We start from the raw sequence: 27,741 nt of genomic DNA, 5'->3' as shown, positions 1-27,741 counted from the left end.
TAGGTAGTGACAGGTACTCTTTTTTGAAAAAATTGGGGTCTATTAGACCCTAGATTTCTCTTCTGCCCTCAAAGCATCTGACCACACCAAGATCGGTGTGATAAAATGCTTCCCCAATTTCCCAATGGCGCTATTTACATCCGGCGAAATCTAAGTCATAAAATGCTCGTAGCTTCCGGTTTCTTAGGCCATAGAGATGTTTGGAGCCACTCTGGTCTCTGATCAGCTCTATGGTCAGCTGGCTGAATCACCGGCTGCATTCTCAGGTTCCCTGTTGAGACAGGAGAGCCAGAGAAAAACACGGAAGACGGTGGGGGGGAGGGGGCATTCTCTCCCACTGCTTGTAAAAGCAGTCTAGAGGCTAATTAGCTGCTAGGATTGCTTTTACATGAAAGCCGACCGCTGGCTGAAAAGAATGATACCAAGATGATACCTAAACCTGCAAGCATCATTCTGGTATAACCACTCAAAGTCGTGAATGGTGTACCTGAAGACAAAAAAATGGTTAACAATAAAGCACAGTAAACGGTAAAAGTATAAAAAATTGCATACCTGAAAAGCAAACATGATAAAACATAATAACAATAAAACATTGCAGAATAGAATACAGTAAAAAAGAGCAGAACAATAGAGAGAGAACAATAAAACGACAACTATTATTTTTTATTTTATATTTTTGTTTGTGTTTTTTTTTTTTTTTTTTTTTTTTTACACTTTTTTTGTAACTGTAACTTTTATAACTGTAACCGGTTCCAGGTTCGGGTCTCTCAAAATGCGATGGCATCTTGGGAGACCCTGTGAAAGTGTGCCTAGTCTGTGCAATGCTGTACCCTACGCTAAAACTCAACTAGTGAATGGTAGCGTTCAAAACATTCACCAATGCAAAGACCAGGATTGTCAGGACAGGAGGGACAATAATAGCGGGTGTCACGCCTATATCCGCGCTTGCTGCAGACACGACATCTTTTTTTGGGGGGGTTCGTTGGGTAGGGGTACTCGGGAGGACATAAAAATGCCTCTCATGCAGCCGACTGCATTTGGTTGGGGATGTGAATGGGGGAAGTACGGGCGCTGCAGAAGTGGTGGGTTCCCAATTAGGATTGGCGAATGCAGCAGGAAGGGCACTATGGGCACGACGGGCCTGTGTTTGTCTTCCTTTTTGGTGGCAGCGGGACACTATTTGTGCTTGCCACCTCACCAGCTTGAACTGCACTTATGGGACTCGCCACGTCACCAAGTGTTACTGCAGTGCTGGTTTGACTACGACCGGGGTGTACTAGGCCGCTGGCGCTTGCCAGTTCACCAAAACGCTACCAAAAAAACTGTTAACGATCGCAGGGATCAGGCCTGACTCTGCGAACGCTGCAGTTATGCGTTTAGTGTTTTGTAAGTGACAGTGATCGATCGATACTGCACTTGGGTGGGCTGGGCCGGGTGGAGGGGCAAAACGCAGGTGCTAGCAGGTATCGGGGCTGATCCCACTAACACTGCGTTTTTGGGAACCCTAAACTGCTGGGGACGCCAGTATAGATCTGATCGGATCAGATATTGATCAGTTCAGATACTATACCACTAAGGGAGGTGTGCGTGCGTGGGTGTTAGCGCTACTGGCACTAACCTGACGCTGCCTGGGGCTGGTGCTTGCCAGTTCACCAAAACGCTACCAAAAAAACTGTTAGCGATCGCAGGGATCAGGCCTGACTCTGTGAACACTGCAGTTATGTGTTTAGTGTTTTGTAAGTGACAGTGATCGATCGATACTGCACTTGGGTGGGCTGGGCTGGGCCGGGCGGAGGGGTAAAACGCAGGTGCTAGCAGGTATCTGGGCTGATCCCGCTAACACTGCGTTTTTGGGAACCCTAAACTGCTGGGGACGCTAGTATAGATCTGATCGGATCAGATATTGATCCGTTCAGATACTATACCACTAAGGGAGGCGTATGCTGCGTGCGTGGGTGTTAGCGGTACTGGCGCTAATCTGACGCTGCCTGGGGCGACGCATATCACCGCCGGGCGATCAGGGGGCTAAACCTTTATTCGGTAATAAACGGCGGGTGCCCTAACACTATAAAAAATAAACGAACTAACCAGCGTCACCCGTAACGGTTATACGGTGATCAGTGGTGAAAGGGTTAACTAGGGGGCAATCAAGGGGTTAAAACATTTATTAGGTAGTATATGGGGGTCCCTGTCGCTATAAAACGCTGACTTCGAACCTAAATATTTACGTCCCTAACTAGCGTCACCAGCGACACTAATACAGCGATCAGAAAAATGATCGCTTAGCTACACTGGTGACGGGGGGTGATCAAGGGGTTAAAACTTTATTAGTGGGGGTTAGGGGGGTATCCTAGACCTAAAGGGGGCCTAACACTCACTGCCCTAACACACTAACTGTCACAAACTGACACCAATACAGTAATCAAAAAAAAAAAAAAAAAAACCTGCTTGGTGTCAGTTTGTGACAGGTGGGGGGTGATTGGGGGGCGATCGGGGGGGGGGGGGGGGGGGGATCGGGGTGTTTTGTGTGCCTGGCATGTTCTACTGTGTGTGTGTGTTTGGTGCACTCACATTACAGTCTTCTCTCCTCGGCCCGGAACGGAAAATACCGAGCCGAGGAGAGATGACATAATTTCCTCTGCCTCTGTGTACAATACAGAGGCAGGGAAATGATCCCATTGGCTGAGAGCGATCGCGAGGGGTGGGGCCACGAATGGATGGCCTCCCCCTCACCACCGATCGCCAGGGGAGATTTGCCGACCGCCGCAGGCACCGGGGGGGGTCCGATCGGACCCCCCACCCGCGGGCAGGCAAGGATGTACATGTAAGTCCTTTTGCCTGCCCGTGCCGCTCTGTCGACGTACATCGTCGTGCGGCGGTCGGCAACTGGTTAAAATGGGCAACAAGTACACATGTATACAGGATAGGTAGGAGGAGGGTGGAGGAAACATTTTCTTTCTCGGACATCACGGGACACAGAGCCACAGTAATAACTGATGGGTTATGTAGGTACCTTTAGGTATTGGACACTGGTCACACCCTAATCGGGAAGTTCAACCCCCTATATAATCCCTCTCCTTCCAGGGATACCTCAGTTTTTACACCAGTGTCTTAGGTGTTGGACTTGTAAAGATGTCCTGTGCTAAAGCTCCAAAGGGAATATCCTGATATCCTATACTGGGGCAAGCCAGGCGAACCGGATCCTTTCAAAGTGTCCTTTCATGGCCGAATTGGATGGTACCCGGGTCTCGTGTCCGAAGAAACGAGGTTTTACCTGTAACGCTTCTCTTTTTAGAGAGCTGGACCCCGCAGATCAGAAAATGGCTTTAAACCTCCTAATTTCTGGCTGGGTGCTTTACAGGGCCAGAACTGCAGGATCCCCCTATTCGTAGGGGGCCCCAGTCTCTGACGTTTTTTTCATACGGCGCCCACCGTGAGAGGTGAAGATTGGGTCTGTGTATACAGCACCCTGCGGCTGGATAAGGTAAGAGGAGATTCCACAGAATTTTGAATTCTAGTAGGTTTTCTCCTTTAAGGTAAATGCATGCTATGCCTATTGTGACCACCGGGGGCTGCCAAGAGCACATACCTTCTCATGCCGTTTTCTGTCTCAGCGTTCCACGCTACACAGCTCTTCCGACCAGCTCCAGGTAGGATGGGATGGGGGATTTCTCCTCAGGGATGTTCCCCCCGGGCTTAGGGGAGGCTGCAAGTGGGCTGTAAGGCAGTTTGTTACACCGCACTGTCACCGCCGCTGTCGCCGTCACCACCACCAGGCCGCCATTGCAGGTATGCAGGCCCCCATCCCTGCCGACCTCTCCCCTTCCTCCTCCACCCCCAGCCTTCCTCCATGATAATTCCGGAAGGGTCAGGCTCGCGCAGGAGGCGCAGGAGGCGCTCATTTTCGAAAAAGACGAGCGAGGGGGGGGCGTGCCGTCAGCACAGCGTCAGCGTGTTTAGACGCCCACAGTGCCAGAAGCATGGCTACTTAAAGCACACTCTACAGGTGCTCTGAGCCTTGGAGGGACACAGAGCTGACAGTCGCATGTAAGGTGGGACACAGGCATTATCCTATATATAGTCTGACTTGTCCTGTAGACAACGCTCAGATGCTCAGGGATCCTGTGGATAAAAAGATGGAATCCTTATTAAAGGATGTTTTTTCCTTGGCAGGATCAGTGGCCCAACCTGCAGTAGCAGCGATTGGAGTCTGTCAATACTTAAGAGACCATGTTAAGCAGGTCATCAAAGTATTACCTGAACAACAGGCCCAGGGGTTTGCTAACCTTCCAGCGGCCTTATGTTATGTGGTTGACGCCATCAGAGATTTTATCATGCAAACCTCTCGCCTTTCACTTGGGTTGGTGCATATGCGTAGAATCTTATGGTTGAAAAATTGGTCAGCCGAAGCACCATGTAAGAAGCTCTTGGCTGGGTTCCCTTTTCGTGGTGCAAAGTTGTTTGGAGAAGACTTGGATAACTATATCAAGAGAATCTCTTGTGGGAAAAGCACTCTTACCTGTTAAGAAGAAGAGTAAGCGTCTAGAGTTTGAAAGCGTCTCTTTCAAACGGACTCTTTCCCCAGCGCCAGGGGCTTCAGCCTCCAGGCAGTCCCAACGGCCTCCTCCGTCTGGGGCAAGAAACAAGAGTCAACCCCATGAACAAAAGAAGTCCTGGGGGAAGAAGTCTTCTAGACAAAACACTAAGACCTCTTCATGAAGAGGCGCCCCCGTTCGCTCGAGTGGGGGGAAGACTGCTACAGTTCTCAAAGCTCTGGCAGGAGGACTTCCAGGACAGATGGGTAATCTCCACGGTAACCTTAGGGTACAAGCTGGAGTTCCAAGAATTTCTCTCTCCTCGTTTCCTCAGATCAAGTGTTCCCAGAGACCCAGAGAAGAAGCAGTCGCTCCTTCTAGTGTTAGAGCGACTTTTGTCGCAAAAGGTCATTATGGTGGTTCCCACAAAGGATCAAGGATTGGGCTTCTATTCCAACCTTTTTACGGTCCAAAAACCAAATGGGGTTGTCAGACCCATTCTGGATTTAAGGGATCTGAATCGATTCCTAAGGATTCAATCCTTCCGCATGGAATCAATTCGGACAGTAGTCTCCATCCTGCAGGGAGGAGAATTTTTGGTCGGTGGCTTCCTTGAACGGGAACTTGAGAACCACGGTCAAGTATCTGGAACATCTAGGTTGGATCCTCAACCTAGAAAAATCTTTCCTAAAACCAGTAAGAAGACTGGAGTATTTGGGTCTGATCATAGATACAAGCCAGGAGAAGGTATTTCTTCCCCAGGCAAAGATCACTGCTTTAAGGGAGCTGATTCTGACAGTCAGGACCAAGAAGGGTCCTTCTGTCCGCCTTTTGTATGAGGCTGCTGGGAAAGATGGTGTCTTCATTCGAAGCAGTTCCCTATGCTCAGTTCCATTCAAGACTACTGCAACACAGTATTCTGTCGGCCTGGAACATTAAGGTTCAGGCATTAGACTTTCTGATGCACCTGTCACATGCGGTGCGTCAGAGCCTCAATTGGTGGCTCATACCCGAAAACCTGCAGAAGGGGAAATCCTTTCTACCAGTTACCTGGACGGTGGTAACAACAGATGCCAGTCTGTCAGGTTGGGGAGCAGTGCTGGAACAGTCTGCGATCCAGGGGCTATGGTCCAAGACCTGAGAGGACCTTACCCATCAACATTCTGGAGATCCGGGCAGTATACCTAGCCCTAAGAGCCTGAACTATCAGGCTACAGGGTTGCCCGGTCAGGATCCAGTCCGACAATGCCACAGCAGTGGCTTATGTTAATCATCAGGGAGGCACCCGGAGCCGAGCTGCTCAAAAGGAGGTGAACCAGATCTTAGTCTGGGCAGAGATGCATGTGCCATGCATATCGGCAGTTTTCATTCCAGGGATAGAGAACTGGCAGGCGGACTATCTAAGTCGCCAGCAGTTACTCCCAGAGGAATGGTCTCTGCATCCCGACGTCTTTTTGGCCATATGCCAAAGATGGGGGGGTCCCAGATGTAGATCTCTTTGCATCCCGATTCAACAAACAGATTTGTGGCAAGGACGAGGGATCCTCTTGCATGCGGGACGGATGCGTTGGTGATTCCGTGGCATCGGTTCTCACTGATTTATGCATTCCCGCCTATTTTGCTACTGCCACGACTACTTCGCAGGATCAGGCAGGAAAGGAAGTCGGTACTTCTGGTGGCCCCCGCTTGGCCCAGAAGGACTTGGTATGCAGAAATGGTAAGGATGGCGGTGGGTTCCCCGCAGACCCTAACGGTACGCCCAGACCTGTTATCTCAAGGTCCAGTGTTCCATCCTGCCTTACAAACGCTAAATTTGACGGTTTGGCTATTGAGACCCACGTTCTGAAGAGTCGTGGGCTTTCAGGTCCTGTCATATCTACCTTGATCAATGCAAGGAAGCCAGCTTCCAGAATGATTTATCATAGAGTCTGGAAAGCTTATGTATCCTGGTGTGAATCCAGGGGTTGGCATCCCAGAAAATATGTCATAGGTAGAATTTTTGATTTTCTACAATTAGGATTAGAGATGAAGCTGGCCTTGAGTACCATCAAGGGCCAGGTCTCGGCTTTATCAGTATTGTTTTAACGGCCACTTGCTTCGCATTCTTTGGTCCGAAACAGGGGGTGATGTGTCTTAATCCTCCGGTTAAGGTGCCCCTAAACCCCTGGGACTTGAAATTGGTCCTGTCTGTGTTACAGAAACAGCCTTTTGAACCAATACGTCAGATTCCTTTTTCTGGTAGCTATCTCTTCTGCTAGAAGAGTATCAGAATTGGCAGCTCTTTCCTGTAAAGAGCCTTATTTGATTATACGCAAGGATAGAGTGGTACTGCGCCCTCATCCTAGTTTTTTTACCGAAGGTGGTTTCAGATTTTCATCTAAACCAAGACATTGTTCTGCCTTCCTTTTTTCCAGATCCCTGTTCTTCGGAAGAGAGGTCACTACATTCTTTGGATGTAGTAAGAGCAGTCAAGACCTATCTAGAAGAAACTGCTCAAATTCGCAAAACGGATGTTTTGTTCGTGCTGCCAGAGGGTCCCAATAGAGGACAGGCAGCGTCAAAAGCGACCATTTCTAAATGGATTCGACAATTGATTATTCAGGCTTACGGTTTGAAACAGAAGATTCCTCCGTTTCAGATCAAGGCACATTCCACAAGGTCTATTGGTGCTTCTTGGGCAGTGCATCACCAGGCCTCTATGGCTCAGATCTGCAAGGCCGCAACCTGGTCTTCAGTTCATACATTCACCAGATTCTATCAGGTGGATGTGAGAAGGCATGAGGATATCGCCTTTGGGCGTAGTGTGCTGCAGGCAGCGGTACGAGGTCCTCAGGTTTGATTGCACCCTACTTGGTTGTGATTTCCTCCCCCCCCCCCCCCCCCCCCTCAGTTGGCATTGCTTTGGGACATCCCATCAGTTATTACTGTGGCTCTGTGTCCCGTGATGTCCGAGAAAGAAAATAGGATTTTTTATAACAGCTTACCTGTAAAATCCTTTTCTTTCAATGGACATCATGGGACACAGAGGTCCCGCCCCTCTTCTAATACACTTATATTGCTTTGCTACAAAACTGAGGTATCCCTGGAAGGGGAGGGATTATATAGGGGGTTGAACTTCCTGATTAGGGTGTGACCAGTGTCCAATACCTAAAGGTACCTACATAACCCATCAGTTATTAGTGTGGCTCTGTGTCCCGTGATGTCCATCGAAAGAAAAGGATTTTACAGGTAAGCTGTTATAAAAAATCCTATTTTAAAGAATAGGCCAGTTTTACACTGCTGCGCTGCAGTTTGGCCGCAGACTGGGTGTATCTGCAGTTTTTTGCGCGTTTTAACTGCAGTCCGACTTTCTATTAGGTCGTACATTTTTTACACATTTCCTAAAAGCACACTAAAGATACAGCATGCAGGACTTTTGTTGCACTTTTAGAAAAAAGTGCGACCTAAATAAAAGCCTATGGCAGTGTTTATCAACTTTTTTCCGGTCGGGGCGCCCCTGAAAAGTATTTTCAGTCTCAAGGCACCCCAGTCAAAGGCTTGGTTCACATTCCTGCATGCCGTGGAGTGCGCACAAAATTGCACCCGTTCCTGACACGCAGACAAATGCTCTGCTCTTTAGGGGTGCCATTAATTCCTAATGGAACACATTGGCAAATGGACAGAGGCTAAAACCGCATGTAATGTGCCTGAAAACCACGGATATATTCACTCTGCGGCCAAACCGCAGCACAGTAGTATAAAACTAGCCTTGGAGTCTGGCTTTTCTTCTACTTTATATAAGCAAGTTTTTTTGCGACTAAGTGCTGTGGTCTGATAAAATAAAAATTATAATTTAAACTGATGTTTTATAATTTATATAAAATTTACATTCACCAGCCACTTTATTAGTAACACCTTTATAGTACTGGGTTGGACCCTCTTTTGCCTTCAGAACCGCCTTAATTCTTTCTGGCATAGATTCAACAAGGTGTTAAAAACACTCCTCAGAGATTTTGGTCTAAATTGACATGATAGCCTCACGCAGTTGCAGCAGATTTGTTGGCTGCACATCCATGATGCGAATCTCCCGTTCAACCACATCCCAAAGGTGCTCTATTGGATTGAGATCTGGTGACTGTGGAGGTCATTGTCATGTTCAAAAAAACAGTGGTGAGATGATTTAAACTTTGTGACATGTTGCATTATCCTGCTGGAAGGAGCCATCAGAAGATGGGTACACTGTAGTCATAAAGGGATGGACATGGTCAGCAACAATACAATTGGTACATCAGACCAGGCTACGTTTTTCCAATCTTCTATTGTCCAATTTTAGTGATTCTGTGCGAATTGTAGCCTCAGTTTCTTGTTCTTAGCTGACAGGAGTGGCATCCTGTGTCTCTCACAACTGCTGCTTACTGGATATTTTCTCTTTTTCGGACTATTCTCTAAACCCTAAAGATGGCTGTTTGTGAAAATCCTGGTAGATCAGCAGTTGCTTAACACCAACAACCACGCCACGTTCCAAGTCACTTTAATCCCTGTTCTTTCCCATTCTGATGCTCGGTTTGATTAAGCAAATTGTCTTTATTAAGTCTAGATGCCTAAATGCATTGAGTTGCTGCCATGTGATTATCTAATTAGCAATTTTGTGTTACAAAGCAATTGAGGTGTAACTAATACAGTGGCCAGTGAGTGTATATTTTCCCAATATTATTATACAGGATTTATATAGCGCCAACAGTTTGCGCAGCGTATCAGTACAGTAGGAGTCAGAGGACTTATTAGAGCTTACAATCTAAAATGGCAGGTGAAATGATACAAAAGGTAATAACTGTGGGGCATGAGCTTATGGAGATAGTGGAAGTACAGGTGTTGGCTGAAGGCAGGATAGGCTTCTCTGAAGAAAAGGGTTTAAAGGGATTGCCTAAAAGTGGACAGAGTAGGAGCTAGCCAGACAGATTGGGGTAGGGAGTTCCATAGGATGGGAGAGGCTCAGGAGAAGTCCTGGAGGCGAGCATGGGAGGAGGTGACAAGGGAGCTAGAAACCAGGAGGTCTTGGGAGGAATGAAGAGAACGATTAGGTTGTATTTTGAGACTAGGTTAGTGATGTAGTGGGGGGCTAGGTTATAGATGACTTTGTAAGTTGTTAGTATTTTGAATTAAATTAGTTGGGAGAGTGGCAGCCAATGGAGGGACGGACAGAGAGGAGTAGCAGACACTTAGCGGTTTGTAAGGTGGGTGAGTCTGGCAGCAGGATTCATGATGGACGTAATAGGGGGGGCTATTAGGAGGGAGTTGTAGTAGTAGAGGCGGGAGATGACCAGGGAGTTGATTTGGGAGCTTTGTGGTGTCAGAAAAGGATGTATTTTGGAGCTGTTGGGTAGGTTGAAGTGGCAAGCTTTGAACAGTGATTGGATGTAAGGCTGAAAGGAAAGTTCAGAATCCACCTAGCACCCTGGCATGCGGAGATGGGATGATGTCTGTGCCATTGATCTTGACAGAGATGTCAGGGGAAGGGGCACGTATTTAAGTAGAATTGTAAGTGACACTGAAGGTGTGGTGGGATAAGTAGGATGAAAACCAATGAATAGTACAGTCACGGAGACCAAAGGAGTAACGTTTTTTTGAGGAGGAGCAGGTGGTCAACCATATCAAATTCCAGAAGTAGGAGTACAGAATATTGTCCATTGGTTTTTGCTGTTAGTAAATTGTTTGTGAGTTTTAGGAGAGCAGTTTCTGTGGAGTGTTGAGGGCGAAATCCAGACTGAAGGGAAGATTATTCTTAATGAGGTGGTCGCTCATTTGGTTATAGACCAGATGTTCAAGGAGTTTGGAGGAAAAGGAGCAAGGAGATGGGACATAGGTTAAGATTGGTGGAGTCCAAGGAAGGCTTTTTAAGTATGGGGGTGACTAGTACATGTTTTAGATAGTTGGAGAAGATGCAATTTTAAACGAAACTGAAGGGAACAGCAACAGAATCTTGGTGACGTAGTATAAATAAATATATAACTGTGTTTTAGTGTTTATTGAGCTCCATCTAGAGGATTGTGTGGTGAATTACAAATATTTCTGTTTTGCAGGATTTCTGGATCACATTCGCCACCGGTGTATCGTTTTTCATTGCCTCCATTGTGTTTATTGCCACAATAGAATTGACAGCACTTGCGCAAGTATCCGTGGTAAGTTGTCATCTTCTGTTATCTAAACTTCACAACTGCTGTGTGTGCCAGAAAATGTCTACAAGTGCCTTGTACCAACTACTCTGTCTTCTCAATAGAAGTATCTGAATTGTATTGGAAGGGTTAGAACTTCGATCAGATTTTTATTGCACCTGGGGATTCACGATTGTTACTGCTACAGAAAGTGATTGAAACTGCAAAACATTCCCAGCACCTCCAGTTCATCAGAATTGGAGGTGAGCAGGAGACTTCCTGTTCAGGTGATGATGATCAAATTGGTAATAAACCCAAAACCAAAATGTAATCTATTGCAGCTTACCAATCATTCGATGTGCTGGCTGCATCCATTTCCTTTTTTTCCCCTCTATTTTTACCTGGTGATCTGGCCAGTAATGCACCTCCTGTAATAGAGTGCCCCCACTCCGGATGAAGGAGCACAGGGGGCACCTTTTGGACAGCAGCATTGTAAGCCTGGGAGGAGGATGTTCCCCTAGCAGTTTTAACTACACTAACAAATTTAAGCTATACTCCTGCTCACACTGCAGTTACACCAACAGTTTTTTTTTTTTCCTTTTGGGATAAATGTTTTACATGAATGAATAAAAAACTACTCCCTATCATCACCTTATGGCGTATTGACATGCACCACTAGGCTCAATCTAGTGACGCCTGGGGTCCCCCCTCCTCCCACCCTGTCTTCCCCCTCCTTCCACCCTGTCTTCCCCCCCTCCTTCCACCCTGTCTCCCCCCCTCCTTCCACCCTGTCTTCCCCCCCTCCTTCCACCCTGTCTCCCCCCCTCCTTCCACCCTGTCTCCCCCCCTCCTTCCACCCTGTCTCCCCCCCTCCTTCCACCCTGTCTCCCCCCCCTCCTTCCACCCTGTCTCCCCCCCCTCCTTCCACCCTGTCTCCCCCCCCTCCTTCCACCCTGTCTTCCTTTTCTTTCTCTTTCTTTCTCACCACTCCCTTGGCTTTCCTCCACTACTTTCTTCCTTCTATACCATGGCTCCCCCCTATGGGAAGCCAACCTCCCAGAATTCACTATTATACTCTTCTACATGAGCACTTATCTCATTAAATTATGTAAGCTCTACCTGTTTATTATACTGCCTGATGTAACTAAAGTACTCCCTACATTCTCTGGATGGCCAGGCCTTGGGTGTTATCTAAAGATACTTAATATGTATCTAAGATCTACATCTACGCATAACGCCCAATGTGTTAAAGCAGAGTTCCACTGGTTTTTGAATTTATTAAGTCAGCAGCTGCAAAAAGTATAGCTGCTGACTTTTAATAAACAGCCACTCACCTGTCCCATGGTCCATCGATGTGGCCGCCCGAAGCCTGCGTTCTCTCCCCCTCCTCTTCGTGGCGCCGACATTGTGAGTGTGGGCACCTGACTGTGACAGTTTATGGCTTCACAGCCAGGCGCACATTGCACATGCGTGAGCCGCACTGCGCTCCGTCAATGGCCAGGCAATGTTCTGGGACCTGTCACGAGTTCCAGAACATTGCCGGGAGGGAGTGGCCGCCTAGAAATCGCCTAGGTGGTCAGAAGTCAGAAGTGGAACAGGAAGTCCCACTCCAAACCAGGTACCCAGCCCAACCCCCCCCCAAAAAAATGACATGCCAATTGTGGCATGTCAGGGGGCGGGGAGTACTTAAAGCGGAAGTTCCACTTTTGGGTGGAACTCCGCTTTAAATGTGCATGGTTACTGTTGTGCTACCTGTTTACCTTTTTGTCCATTTATGGACCATTGATTGACGGTATCACTTTTGTTCCTTACTGATCAACAAAATACTTACACAGGAGACTGAAGGTTGGCTGTATTGTTTTCCCCTCACGACACAGCTTGTTTCCAGACGGGGTGTCCGAGGGTACCAGACGATCCTCCTAACCTCACAATTCAGCCCTTGGAATGGATTACATTGCTCACGCATGTCTGTTATTGTTTTGCCGTTTGTATCCATTGATACGACTCTATTTCCTATATCCTAATGTATGGTTGACATTGTTCCCCCCCCCTTTTTTTTTTTTTCTGTTCTTCCTGAAAACTTCAATACAAATATTGGACAAGAATAAATAAAAGCTGATCTAAGCATCCCTGTTAGTGGTAAATGGTTTGTCTCAGCACTCTTACTGCTACATATGCAGGATAGCTTGTTATGTTGTAGAACAACAGACTTACTGGCAGGATCACAGGTGAAACTAAAAAAAAGAAAGCCTAAAAAGAAAACGAATGCAGCCTCCACATCTAAGAATTGGTAAGCTGCGATATAATGTTTGCTTTTGGGTTTAATTCTTCTTTTTAAAAGAGAATTTCCCTGCACTTTGGGGGAAGTTTTATCTCTCTACTTTTGTCTCTGGGACAGGAATCTCCCTAAGAGGCCACAAACAGCAAAGAAAAATTATGACCGGGGTTGCAGCCAATTCCTACACTGTCAATTACACTCACCTTCCCCCAGAGCATGTCCCAGCTCCGCCCCCCTCCCCCTTCCCCCCTCATTGGGAAATTGATTTTTTTTTTTTCACTCCCTGGCCAGGCAGGTAACGTTTTTGCTGAGTTGCTGCTGGAAATTTGGCTTTTACTGACCTACACACATCCAGAACTAAATCTCCCATGTGCACGTTACTAAACCTGGAGAGTGCAAAATCTTGTGTAGCTGTGCATAGAAACCAATCGGCTTTCAGGTTTTATTGTCAAAGCTTACACGAGAAAGCTAGAGTTAGAAGCTGATTGGCTACCATGCACAGTTTTAGTAAATCTATGCCAGAGTGTGGGCAGGCATTCGGGAGTTAAGGCAGTAACATTGACTTGTTGGTCTATATATGCAAGTGAATTGGAACTAGAAGGGGGGGGGGGGAGTTTTGTAGTTCAGGAACACCTAAATTACTAGACAGTCCACAAGGATAAATAACTTATTTATTTATTTATTTATTTCAGGTACTTATATAGCGCCGTCAATTTACGCAGCGCTTTACATATACATTGTACATTCACATCAGTCCCTACCCTCAAGGAGCTTACAATCTAAGGTCCCTAACTCACATTCATACATACTAGGGACAATTTAGACAGGATCTAATTAACCTACCAGCATGTCTTTGGAGTGTGGGAGGAAACCGGAGTACCCGGAGGAAACCCACGCAGGCACAGGGAGAACATGCAAACTCCAAGCAGGTAGTGTCGTGGTTGGGATTTGAACCAGTGACCCTTCTTACTGCTAGGCGAGAGTGCTACCACTACACCACTGTGCCGCACTTTTGTCTTGATCCATTGATATCTTCTGTCTGGCTCTGAGCCACACAACCTTTCATACAAAAAAGCTTCCTTCGAGGTCCCCTCCTTCTGATAGGACACTATTCATACCTGGGGTTGATTAAACAGTCATTGTATGTGTGTGGGTTTGGTTGGATTAGTGACTTACCTTGGAGGGAATGGAGAAGGAGCTAAACTTTGCTAGTTTTAGTGTTTCGACCTTTGGGAGGTTAAAGTGGTTCCAAAGGCTGAAAGTTTTTTACCTTCAAGCATACTATGCTTGAAGGTAAAAAACCTTCTGTGTGCAGTGGCCCCCCTAATACCTGAGCCCCGTCGCGATCCAGCGATTTGCACAAGAGCTTTGGCTCTCTGGGGACTCCCCCTCCTCGTTGGCTGAGACAGCAGTGAGAGCCATTGGTTCCCACTGCTGTCAATCACAGCCAGTGAGCCAATGAGTAGTGCGAGGGGGTGGGGCCAAGCCGTGGCTCTGTGTGCGAATGGACACACAGAGCAGCGGCTCAGGAACAAGTCTGTTGGGGCGCCCCCATAGCAAGCTGCTTGCTCTGGGACCCAAGCAGGAGGATTGGGGCTGCTCTGTGCAAAACCACTGCACAGAGCAGGTAAGTATGACATGTTTATTATAAAAAAAATCCATGGCCTTTAATATCACTTAAATTGGTGATTTTACGCCGCCTTTGTGATACTTGCCTTTTTTTTGCTGTGTTTTAATAGCTATAGCTCCTGTAACAGAGCTAAATACTTTAGGGGTCCAGGAGTTCGAAAGCTGCGGTCTTCTTCCCCTCCTTTCCTTAAGGACGGATCAGAGCGATTCTGATTGGTTGGAGCAGAATCAAAATTGCTTTGATCTATAAGAAAAGGATATAGGATAAGACCGCAGATTTCAAATCCCCAGACCCTTGCACTAGTTGTGTGGGCAGTGAAAGCTATTTATCCATGGATGTAAGTGCAGTGGGGGACCAGAGGAGGTGGGGGAGGTGATTATGGTGTTTTTATTTTTTTTTTGTGAAAAGGTGAGCTTACACTTTAATTATTGATTAAAATCCACTTCCCCACTTGTGGCATATTGATTGCCTGGGTTATCAACTCTAGATTGATTATGGAAAGGAAATCATTTATTGAAGTGTGTTATGGCCACCATTATTACTAATGTCTTGTCTTGTTTTGATTTCTCTTTCAGGCTTTTGGGTTCTTTGCATCCTTTGCATTTTTAGGAGAACTCTATAGCATGTGGAAAAATGACTACTTACAAAGGAAAGATCAGCCCAAGAAGACACCAAATGCAAATGGTGGAGCTGAGGGGCAGCCTCTAAACCACCCCGTCCAAGAAAACCCACAAAACTGAACTGTGTGTACATTCTGCTACAGCTATACAGCCCTTCTATCCTCCACACTTGTATTGTCTGTATTTGAGTCATGAAATGTGTGACATCACAGCTGATATTCCAGGATGGCCTATATCACAAAATCTATTACAGGAATCATTTATCTACATTCAATAAGAACGGTCTGTGATGTTTTTTCATTGTAGGTTTGCCCAGGGGCAACGCAGTCGTAGCTTGTGAGAAGTGCGGCTCAATATAATTATGTAAATAATTCATGTGTTTTTTTTTTGTTTTGTTTTTTTTAATGATTTTAGAATGCAGACTTCTCCACCAAGGAGATAGATTTTATCTTTCAACCTAGATTGCTTGTTCCCATGAGCGGACCTCATCTTCATATTGCCATATACTGGCTTCTACTAGCGTAGGTGAAACAAAATATTTATTCGCAATAAGTTAATATAAAAAAAAAAATCATTTGTTTAAAAGAAATGCCGTATCGTTCCTCCATGCACAGATATGTCTAGCTCTGTAAAATGTATCGCTGGCAACGATCGCAGTAGCTTAGGCCAGAAGCTGAATTTATTAAGCAGAGTTTATCTGATATGTTTTGCTTATCATAGCTAGTGCTGCCAAGAGCCAACCCCATCCACAATGGATATGTTAGATCCGCATGGCTTATAGCAGGTTATATATATCTAGATCTAGATCTAGATCTATATATATATATATATATCTCTATCATGTTAACGACTTTTGTATCTCTCAGATATTTTAGTAGCAAGATATCCCCACCATAATTCTCACTACTACACATATGACATGGCCAGACCTTGTTCTCCCTTTACTTTTGAGGATAATCGTATGGATGAACTGAGACAAGCTGCAGAGAAATTTCACTGTTGGAATCTTCTATAGATTTCTGAAGCCAACCCGTAGATCCTAAAGCTGAGGTGTGCCCAAAAATCCATTTGCAAAGGTAAAATAAGTTTGCTGCACCATTTGCTATATATTACTGAAGCTGCAGTCTCCCGCTGGTGGCAACATCCAATGTGGACGCTAGTTCCGGCTGTGGTACACTGATCATTCATAGAAAAAGCTTTGCATTGTTTTCAATGAGTGCAAGGTGCTCTGTGATTGGAGGAGGTGCAGATGAATGGCATGTTTCCCCTCCTCCATTTACAGAATGCCTTGAATTCATTGAAAAGAATGCAATGCTTTTTACAAATGGAGGAGGTGCTGAGCTCATAGATGGAACTACAAGTCTCAGCACTGGATAATTGGTGCCAAAAGGAGACTGCTGCCTGTTTAAAAGTATGATATGTAACAAGCACTGCAGCAGCCAGATATGAGGCACACTTCATTAGACCTAACTTATTTCTACTGAGAAAATGGCTGAAAATAATTTTTGCCTATATTTCAGCTTCAATTTATACTAATAATTGGGTCTGGGCTTTTACAGGTTAACCTCTCTGTATGATCAGCAAATACTGTGTATCCATGGCAGCCCACAGAGTGACATTTACCCCCGTCCTTCACACCAGTTGCAACTTGACAAATCAAAGTCGCATGATCAGTCACCCCCTATTTACAGCTATGGAACCGTTCAAATCTTGAGTCGCAGAGACTTTCAAAAAGGTTTCTGCACTATTTTAGTGAGATTTCATGTGTGACTTGCATTGACATCTGTGCATGAAGTTACAAAGAGGTCGGCAAGCCGCACATGTAGTCGCCTTTGAAATGACGGTAAAGTAGCGCAACTTCAAAGCCGCACCCGGTGTGAACTGGGGCTTAGATGTGAAATGTACTCATCTAAATGTTTGCCTGCATTGGATAATGATTTTGGCAGTGTGAGGTCAGGCCAAGAGGTAATATACAGCCCAGCCAGCCTCATTTACTTTCATATAATTGGGGGCATAACACAAAGCTAAAGCAGACCATGATCCACCATATGCGGACTTTACTACAAGGTAGATCTTATTTCTCCTATATAATCCTCATATTTTACATTGTTTATGCCTTTTCTTTTTTTGTTATATATTTTTTTGTTGTTGTAATCATCCAGCGTGATGTGGGTGTTTTTAAAAGATGTTTGAACTATGAACCCTAAATGCATACGCACAGAGGTGTGTGTGTTTTTTTTAATGGCCACCATTAATTTTTAATTATATGTTTCTGATTATCAATTAGAACAATGTAAATTATCTGGAATTTTTTAAAAATTGTATTTTTAATTTGTATCCAGGTGAAGCCGACTTTCACCTGCTGAACATTTTAGCAATAGATCTAAAGTTTGTGAATATATTCTTAATGTAAGCACTTATTTCACATTATGGGAATTGGCGCACACTATGCAGGAGCTGCTTCTATTGCTGCCATTACCTTGTTAGAATGTAAGACACTGGAGATTACTTTCCATAGTGGGATGACATTTTGTGAAGTTAAAATTTACAAAGGCATTCTTTTTTTATACAGAATATGAAGGAGTTTAAATACAGGTCTTTTTTTTTTTTTTTTTTGCAGTCAGTCCTTTTGTGTAGAATTCCCAGTGGAACAGGTGGCCTCGATGGGAGATTTTCCCTGACTTCCTGTTTAGTGACAACTGTAAAAATGTGGCTATCCCATTACGTTTTGTCTTGGCGGCAGTGGTCTCCAGGACACAGAGAGGGTGAATCTCCCTAGCTGTGACACAGAAAAATAAAATCTCATACTTAGTGATTGTAAAGTCTTGTTTTTTTTTTCTATTAAAATAACAAACATGTTCTACTTACCTGTTCTGTGTAATGGTTTTGCACAGGGCAGCCCAGATCCTCCTCTTCTCGGGTCCCTGGCTGGAGCTCCTGGCCCCTCCCTCCTGTTGGGTGCCCCCACAGTAAGCAGCTTACTATGGGGGCACCCGAGCTGAGCTGCTGCTCCGTGTATCCATTCAGACACAGAGCTGGGGGGGCGCTGCACAGAAGGCTTTTTATCTTCATGCATAGAATGCATGAGCATAAAAAACTTTCTGACTTTATAGTTAGACCCCTTTCACACTGAGGCGCTACAGCGTTAAAAATAGGGCCTGCATAGCGCCTCTCCTGTCTCTCCAGTGTGAAAACCTGAGTGCTTTCACACTGGAGCTGTGCGCTTGCAGGACTGTAAAAAAAGTCCTGCAAGCCGCATCTTTGCAGTGCTGTAGAAGCAGTGTATACGCTGCTCCTAAAGCACCCCTGCCATTGAAAACAATGGGCAGCGCCACCAAACCGCCACCGCAGCGGTGCTTTGAACCCTTTTTCGGCCGCTAGCAGGGGTTAAAACCGCCCCGCTAGTGGCCGAATAGCGCCACTAAAATGGCGGTTTACTGCCGACGCCCGCCCCCCCCCCAGTGTGAAAGGGCTCTTACTTTAAGTGGGTATAGAATTTAAGTCTCTTTACAAATACAGACCAGCACACGCTTTTGTCATATGTACACTACCAAAGCACTGTTAAAATATGTAGACTACAAATTTGAATCAGATTTGGCATCTTTGATTAAAAAAAAATCTGGGGTTTTACCGTGTACAAATTAGTGTAGTGTCACCATAAACATTACAAACTTTGTACAATCAACTTTAGATTTAAAGCTCTGTAAAATGAAGACCTGACTAATCTATCCAATCAGGCAGGCACTTGCACTAGTTGGTAGGTGTAAAGGTAATGTAATGTATGTGGTGATCTTTTAGACCTTTCTATTTTCAAGAAACCGTTTAATTGATGCAATCATATGTGCCTTACATGTTTCTAAAGAAAATGCCACAACTGCAGAGTACTTTATTATTATTTTTTTTTTCTCCAGCACAGTGTTGTACTATCAACCATGGAAACGAATCATATTGAAGATTGCAATATAATGGGCAGGCAAATGACTGGTTTCTCTGGGTTACTATACACCATTGCATGGCAACATATTATTATAGAGAACCTGAGAGGTTAGATGTATAGAAGCTGTCATTGCTGATTTGTATTTAAAGGAGTACACTTTGGGTTGCCTTCCTACAATACATAATGAAGCCTGGATCAGGATGACAGTGGGGAAGTTGGCTTTAACTAGCAATAATATCTTCCATATTTCTACTCTCATGAGTTCACTTTATTATAAATTTCTAAATGTACACTATGGTGTGTTCAGTCTATTAAATGTGGTATATCTATCCACTCGTATTATATTTCTTTTTTATATAATTCTCTGATCATTAAGTGATTATACATTGTCCTAAAATCATGGCTTTATCTAATCTCAAATGTGTAAATAAAACCTTCAAATGTAATTGATGAAACTTGTCTTGGTGTTTTATTTTTAAGGAAAATGATCAGTATATTTAAGTATTCACTCATTTTAGTAAAGATGGAGTTCAGGACAAACATACTGAGGACTTAACTAAGCTTTCTGTCAGAAGAGGTGTGTGCCACATCAACAGAGCAGTCAGACCTGTTACAGGTCTATCTGTGCCACCTGCGCCAGTTTTCCTGAAACAAACTAGTGGAGGTCTGCCTCTAATTAACAGAGGCAATATGGCAGTTTTCCAGAGAAAACTGTCACCGATTACTGCCATTTGTTACCTTGTCCTATGGGATCTGAGCGGTCAGCCGACAGAATGGATCACCCCTTTTGTTAATTAAGAGCAAGCTGCACAACTCTTGGTTAACCCCCCCCCATTCTCCTAAAAAGGCTATGCTATATATAAGCTGAATTCCCAGAATTGTAAAGAAAAAAAAACCCTTGCAGTGGGCCCTCTGTGCACTGCAAGAGTTAAATGCTTGTTGTTTCTAGGAGTATTGGAAGAGGCTGTATTACTTGCTGTACTCCAGACTCCAGTGCTGTCCTCTGTTATCATGGTAGCATCAAAAAAAAATAAAAGACATATAGATATCTCACTGTGCTTTAACTATTGGCAGTCTCAGATTCATAACTCTCCTGGATTCACCAGGGGCTCAATACTTGAAACTTCTCAGCAAATATCATTCCAAAGGCACAACAGGTGCAATCATAAACTCACTTGTGAGCAGGAAAGGGGCATCCCGCAGCATATCAGAGATGTAAGTGGCAAATCACATCAGGCACCTGTCAGCGATTCGGAGGAAGTGACTCCAACCACAAGGAAGCGTCTCTGGGGGAGGTAAAAATCTTGTAGTCTCCCCATCTTGTACCCGGAGACGTGCAGGGAAAAGGATGCTGTAGCGAATGCCTTTAAGGCGCATGGCTGCCTTGACTTGATCGAAAGAGCGTCTAAGTTTCTGAGTCTCAACTGAGTAGTCAGGGAAAATTAGTAAGTAAATAACTTATTATTCTAAAATTGCAAACCCCCCTTTACTCTGGCAGCTCGGAGCACCTCATCTCTGTCCCTGAAGTTTAAGAATTTCAAAATGAAAGTGCGCGGTGGCGCTCCAGGGGGACCTGGTTTAGGTGGAATCCGATGAGCCCGCTCAACAGCATAAAATGGCGAGAACTGGGCCGTGGGAAGGAGGCTGCGGAATAATTCTTCAATAAATTCTGTGGGACGGTGACCCTCAGCTCCCTCCGCCAATCCCACGACACGTAGGTTGTTCCTCCTATTGCGATTTTCTGCATCTTCAGATTCATACTCTAGGGCCTTAATTTTGGTATGGAGGGCGCGGAGGTCAGCGCCATGAGCCTCCACAGTGTCCTCCACATGCCCCAGGCGCTGCTCAGCAGTGTGTAATCTGGAGCGGATCTTGTCCATATCTTGTCTGATCAGCCCTACATCAGACTGTACAGCATCAACTTTGCCTGTAAGGGCGGTGAGAGAGGCCTGGCAAGTAGCTATTGCTGCTAGCACATCAGCCAGACCTGACTGGGGAGAGGTGGATTGTCCCGGCTGCTCAGTCTGAGACGCCAAGTCCGTGCGCGCCCGTCTTCCGGCCCCCACGCGGTCTGGACAGGCCGCCTCCGGTATCTCTGTCACTGGGGGAAATTTTAATTTCTTACCCCTGCCGCTGGATGACCGAGCCGATCGGCGGTGCATGTAGGTGGTTTCGGCCGGTAGCACAGCGTTTTTCTGCCCACTAGCAGGGAAACAGCCTCGGATCCCGGCGGAGCTCTCTGAGAAAGCGTCCTCTCACAGCGCCATCTTGGCCACGCCCCCAGTGCTGTCCTCTTCTACCTGGAGCTCAAGGTTGTGGGCAGTCCCTCGCATAAAAAAAAAGGTAAGAACCCTTCATTGTTTGTGGAGGAGAGGAGCGTACAACCACGGCTGGGAACGCCTTACAGAGTTAGCAGTGCCAGACCATGTAGATGTAGGAATCCTGCTGGAACCAGCGATAAGGTATTACTCCTTATTCCTGTAGGTCTTAGCCTTAATGAGCATAAACTCTTGTAGTGTGAGGATTTTATTTTCCTAACCCCGAGTACAGCTTTAACCACTTGCCGACCGGCTCACACCGATGTACGGCGGCAAAGTGGTTACTTCTTGTGAATTGGAGTGATAGCAGGCGCGTGCCCACTGCATGACGGGGAAACGATGCTCGTGGCCGGCGGGCATGATCGCGTGCACGAGAGCAGGAACAGGGTTCTGTCAGGAGAGAGGAGACATATCGTTTGTTCCTACTAAGTAGGAACAACGATTTGTCTCCTCCCCTAGTCAGTCCTATCCCCCCAGTTAGAACACACCTAGGGAACACACGTTTAACCCCTTGATTGCCCCCTAGTGTTAACCCCTTCCCTGTCAGTGACATTTACACAGTAATCAGTGCATTTTTATAGCACTGATCGCTGTATAAATGTCAATGGCCTGAAAAATGTGTCAAGTGTCCGATCTGTCCATTGCAATGTTGCAGTACCGCTAAAAATCGCAGATCACCACCATTACTAATAAAAAAAAAAATATATAAAAATTCCATAATCCCTTCCCATAGTTTGTAGACGCTATAAAACATTTTTGGGGGTATTTATTATAGCAAAAAGTAAAAAATATTGTCTTTTTTTTTTTTTTTTTTTCAAAATTGTTTTTGTTTATAGTGCAAAAAATAAAAACTGCAGAGGTGATCAAATACCACCAAAAGAAAGCTCTATTTGTGGGAAAAAAGGACATCAATTTTGTTTGGGTACAGCATCGCCCGACAGGCGCAATTGTCAGTTAAAGCAACGCAGCTCCGTATCGCAAAAAATGGCCTGGTCATTAAAGAGGAAGTAAACTCAGCTCCTCAAATGCTCCTTAATAAATCCAGTGTAATAAAGCTTTCCATAACATTCTGCATCATTCTTTCCTCCCTAAGAGCCCTTTCATACTGGGGCGGTTTGCAGGCGTTATTGCGCTAAAAATACCGCCTGCAAACCGACCCAAAACAGCCTCTACTGTTTGTTCAGTGTGAAAGCCCGAGGGCTTTCACACTGAAGCGGTGCGCTGGCAGGAGAAGAAAAAAACTCCTGCAAGCCGCATCTTTGGAGCCGTGAAGGAGCGGTGTATTCACCGCTCCTAAACCGCTCCTGCCCATTGAAATCAATCGGACAGCGCGGCAATACCGCAGCTAGAGCTGCGCTATTGGAGCGGTTTTAACCCTTTTTCGGCCGCCAGTGGGGGTTAAAACCGCACCGCTAGCGGCCGAATACCACCGCAAAAACGGCGGTAAAGCAGCGCTAAAAATAGCGCTGTTTTACCGCCGATGCCCTCACCGCCCCAGTGTGAAAGGGGACTTAGGATGTTTCTTATTTTTTTTTCCAGTTGATTTGTAATTTCTACTTCCTGGTTGCAGCCAGCGCCATCTTAGCTACTGTCTTCTGAGTCTGAAGAGCAGTTTACTTCCGCCCTTACTGTTTCTGGTTGTCCCTGTGTTTCGTCAGATTTGGCGACCCGTCAGAATGTGCAACGGAAGTGACATTTTGTCACCGCCATCTTGCTACACCCCCTACTCGCCCACAGTAAGGATACACTGAGAAGAGGGAAAGCGTACATCTTGTTACACCCACCGGAGTATTGCATTCTACACTTATTTTTAACAGTAAACTGAGGTTATATAGTGAAATACAGTATTAAGAACTCCGTCTGACAGTTTAGATGTCGAATTTTAAAAGCCGCGAACTTCTGTCAGATTAGCAAACCTGTGAGATCAGCAGGCTTGCCGCTGCTTTTAAAATCAACATCTAAACAGTCAGTTCTAAGTACTGTATTTCACTATATAACCTCAGTTTACAGTTAAAAATAAGTGTAAAATGCAAAACTGCGGTGGGTGTAACAAGATGTCCTCTTGCCCCCTTCCCACTCTATCCTTACTGTGGGCGAGTGCAGGGTGTAGCAAGATGGCGGTGACGTAACATCACTTCCGTTATACATTCTGACGGATCGCCAAATCTGATGAAACACCTGCTGTAACCTCGTACATGCTCAGTAACGTAGCCAAGACTCGTTTTCATTCCCGATTTAGTATAGCAATATTGTCCCACATATTGAAGCATAGAGAGGTGAGCAAGCTTTGCAACACATATTTAGTGATCGTTTAATATGTTTTTGACACAATCTACTTGATGAAGCTTATCTCCTTGCTCCTGTGTCCCATGCAAAGTGCTGATGTTTACACTCCCTGCGATGTTGCAGGAACTTGTGAATAGCACTGTAATCCGAGATCTCGGAGATTCATATGAGATTCATATGAATGAATGGACAGACAGCACAAGGAGCGTGCCGTGAATCGGGTAAAATCTGTGCATGTGCTGCTGACGTCATGAAAAAGAAAAAAGCAGATTACCAGCAATCGGAGCAAGTTAGAACTCATTCATGCAAAGCAATTTGTACAGTGCTTATCACTGATTTAAATGGGGAAAAGTTATCTGGGTGAGTTTACAGCCACTTTAAGCAGCCAAATCTTTCAGTCTGTAAGTGGTTAAATCTATAAAATTGTATCATTCTCTGATAGCAGTCATTCTGGACAAAGCAAAGTTTGCTTCAACCACTGTTACAAAATTAGTTGAAATTCCCCAAAATGTATACATTTCCTGAAAGAACCCCCCCAAGTAATAAAATGGTGGTAGCTGTCACAAGATATTGGCATACATATTTATCATGTGTCATATCGCTTCTTTTATGAAGTTGAAATATAGAAGTACTTTACTATCCAAAGTCAAAACAACAAGGGCAAAAGATTTAATAGATGGAAAGCTGAAAAAATGACCGAAGGTGCATTTTTGTGTAAGTTAACATTCTGTTGAATTGGGGCAGCCGATTGAAATGAAGGGAGCTGCCAGCACATCAGAAAGGTCCACATAAAAGCAGACATGCACCACTTTTTGCAATGCAGCACAGCATCCAGACCGTAGTGTGCTGCTGTGCATTGCAGGGTGCTGAAACACAAATACTAAGGGAATGCACTGTCATTGAAAATGAGTGGCACTGCAATGTGTTGACACATGGAATGAGTGTCTTACTACAGCACAACAGTGCGAAAAGGACCTAAAGTCACTTTCATTTTTGCATGTTAGAAATGAAGGCCAGCAAATAAACCCAAAGATATAATTATACATGAATTAGGTAGAAAAAAAAAAGGTGGTGGGGAGGGAGGGACGGAGAGGGTATAGTTGGGGGCCAGGCCGTGCACAGGTAGCCTACTACATATGTAGATGGTATTCTCCCAGTGAATCAAGTTGCCTAAGGTATTGGGTGTTTTTGTAAGCTCCAACAATATAGCAATATATGTATTGTAAGGGTACAGTAAGATGGAGAAGCAGATGGAAGGGGTAGGAAGGGGGAAGGCTTTGGGGTCCCTGCCAGAATTTCCCACTTCATAAAGCTTAAAGTAGAACCATAAGCGGGGGGGGGGGGGGGGGGGGTCATAACCCCTGTCAGTTTATTTTTTGCCATTTGTATCTCATTGGGGAGATTTACCTTCATTTCATGCCCCATAGCCAAAACAGGAAGTGAGAGAAAATACTGCAAATGAAGGGAATCTGTTGGGGCCCCCAGGTCACCAGAACTAGTGTCCATATTAGATTTGATTAATTTTCTGGAGACTTCCCAAAATTTTGGATTTTCTCGTACTTTTAAGGATAATGGTACAGAACACAATAAAAACTGACAGGGGTTTTAATACCTCTTCAATCTATCCAAAAAAATAAAAAGTTTTGCCTTTTAGTTGTACATTAATTATCACAGCAATCGTAACAAGTATTTGAGGTTCAAAATTGTGTTTATACTCTCTAGACCAAACTTTTAAGAATTTTGTGTGGGTATCATTAAGTATAGAAGTAACTTCCTCATGAATCACAATGCCCATAATCTGTATCTTCACCTCCATGAGGTTTCTAGGAGAGCTGTCTCCAAGCTTTGGCTATAGTTTGGCGTGTAGCTAGGAAAATTAAGGTAGCTTCTTTTCTGTAGTAGTGAGGTCAGAAATAGGTCTATGAAGTAAAGCTTCCCAGCTGTTACAAACTAAGTTCTTATGAAGGTCAGTCCAAATCAAATGATGTACCTGTATGGACAGTTTTTGAACTTTTGAGTATTGCTAACATCGCGGTGTAATGTTCCAGGTGTTCTGCAGCCTCTAAAGCGAAAAAAATAACCTGTTGGTGTAAATTTAGCCAGCCGCTCGGTGGTCACATACCATCAAAATAGTAGATTGTAGGCATTTTCCTGGGCTAGAATATTGGTGGAACATTTTGCTGTCAATAACCAACTTTTTTCCAGTCCAAAACATCTAAAGATTCCCTTATGCCGCGTACACACGACCGGTTTTGCCGTTGGAATAAACGCCGAAGGTTACTTCGACGGAATTCCATTCAAGCGGTCTTGCCTACACATGGTCAAACCAAAGTCTGACCGTCCAGACCGCGGTGACGTACAGCACGTAGGACGGGACTAGAAAAAGGAAGTTCAATAGCCAGTAGCCAATAGCTTCTGTCTCGTACTTGCTTCAGAGCATGCGTCATTTTTGGTCCGTCGGAACAGCATAGAGACGAGCGGTTTTCCCGATAGGAATTGGTTCCGTCGGAAATATTTAGAACATGTTCTCTTTCTAGGTCCGTCAGAATTTTCGAAAAAGAAAGTCCGATGAGGCATACACACGATCAGAATAGATGATGAAAAGCTTCTGTTGGACTTTTTCTGTCGGACATTCCGCTCGTGTGTACGCGGCTTTAGGTTTTGTTCCCAGTTAAACATATTTAGAGTTTAGAGCCATGTGAGGGCTGTGTATATGAGAGCTATTAGACCTGTTGAGTGTGGGTTGTTTTTGCATCTAGGACAAGCTGTAGATAAAAAAAAATACTTTTTGTTTGCAATAAAGCACTTTTGTTTTTTTAAATGAATGCTGGCAAAAAAAGCAATTTTTTAAAAATGCTTCCATATTTTTTAATACATTACATAGAAAATATTTGCAAGACTGTATTGCCAAAAAAAGCCTAGTTTGTCTGTAAAAAAAACAAAGTATGGATTATTTTTTTATTATAAATAATGGCAACACTGAATTAAAAAAAATAAAAATAATGTCCCACAAAATCTAGGTAGAAAATGAAGCCGGTCTCAGTATTCTGTTCGTACATTTATACCCCTTATGAACCAGAGCAATTTTTCCAACAGTCTTTAAGGTAATCAATAAGAAATATGAAGAAGTAGGCACACTCTAAACGAATATGCTGCGCCCCCTCCCTTCATACTTTCCGTTCTCATTTGTGTTGAATGGTTACCAATGTTTCACAAACATTTCAAAAGAAAAAAAGGGCTGCTCTATAAGAATTTATATATATATATATATATATATATATATATATAAAAATTTTTTCCAGTCATAAATAGAATGTGGTAAGAGAAAGTCCACACACTTTATGAGACTTTTTCCTGTTAATGGGGAAAAAAGTAAAATGCCAGTAAATGTTTTAACCTACAAAATGCCACACCTCCGCACCACCACAACTTCACTTGAATGGGTCACATTTGGCATACTCATACTGTTTTAAATTTTTGCTTTGGCATGTGTACAACCCTGACCCTTTTGAGGAGGTCAGGGGTGGTTTAAACTAGAAGTGCGCAAATTTTTTTTTGTACCGAAAATGCAGGATGCACTTGGCCGAAAACTGAAACTGAAAATTTTGGTGCATCTCTAGTTTAAACCTGATATTTTTTAATAGTTCCATAATAGTAGTGCAATATTTAAAGGAGTTGTAAAGTCTCAAGTTCTTTGAATGCATGAATGTAAAAAACCTGTGCTGCAGCTGCCCCCCAGAGCTCACCCTTTTCTTACCTGAACCCAATCGTTCCAGCGTCGAGGACGAGCACAGCAGCTTCAATCGCTGTATCGGGTCCTCATTGGATAGACTGACAGCTGCGAAATCGGCTCTCTGTGGGGGCACTAGATGAAGAGGTGGAGCCAGGAGCACAGCGGGGGGGGACCATAGAGGATTAGGGCCGAACTGTGCAAAACCCTTGCACAGAGGAGGTAAGTATAACATGTTTGTAAAAGGTTTTTTTTTTGTTTTTTTTAACAATCACT

At 44.6% G+C, this 27,741-nt stretch overlaps 1 protein-coding gene across 1 annotated transcript in view; it reads left to right on the top strand.

Moving 5' to 3' along the window:
• The window catches only part of CMTM6 (CKLF like MARVEL transmembrane domain containing 6), a 57,218-nt gene extending 37,632 nt beyond the window's left edge, over positions 1 to 19,586 (top strand). Inside the window, exons 3-4 of the mRNA XM_073630297.1 lie at positions 10,595 to 10,693; positions 15,150 to 19,586. Of these exons, the coding sequence (XP_073486398.1) occupies positions 10,595 to 10,693; positions 15,150 to 15,314 (264 nt within the window). The 3' untranslated portion in view covers positions 15,315 to 19,586. The remainder of the gene's footprint in view (positions 1 to 10,594; positions 10,694 to 15,149) is intronic.
• Positions 19,587 to 27,741: the final 8,155 nt, after the last annotated feature.

The sequence above is a fragment of the Aquarana catesbeiana genome, linkage group LG05 (assembly GCF_042186555.1).
Source record: "Aquarana catesbeiana isolate 2022-GZ linkage group LG05, ASM4218655v1, whole genome shotgun sequence".
Taxonomy (NCBI): domain Eukaryota; kingdom Metazoa; phylum Chordata; class Amphibia; order Anura; family Ranidae; genus Aquarana; species Aquarana catesbeiana.
The sequence above is the reverse complement of the archived record's forward strand: the minus strand, read 5'-3'. Positions and strand labels throughout refer to the sequence as shown.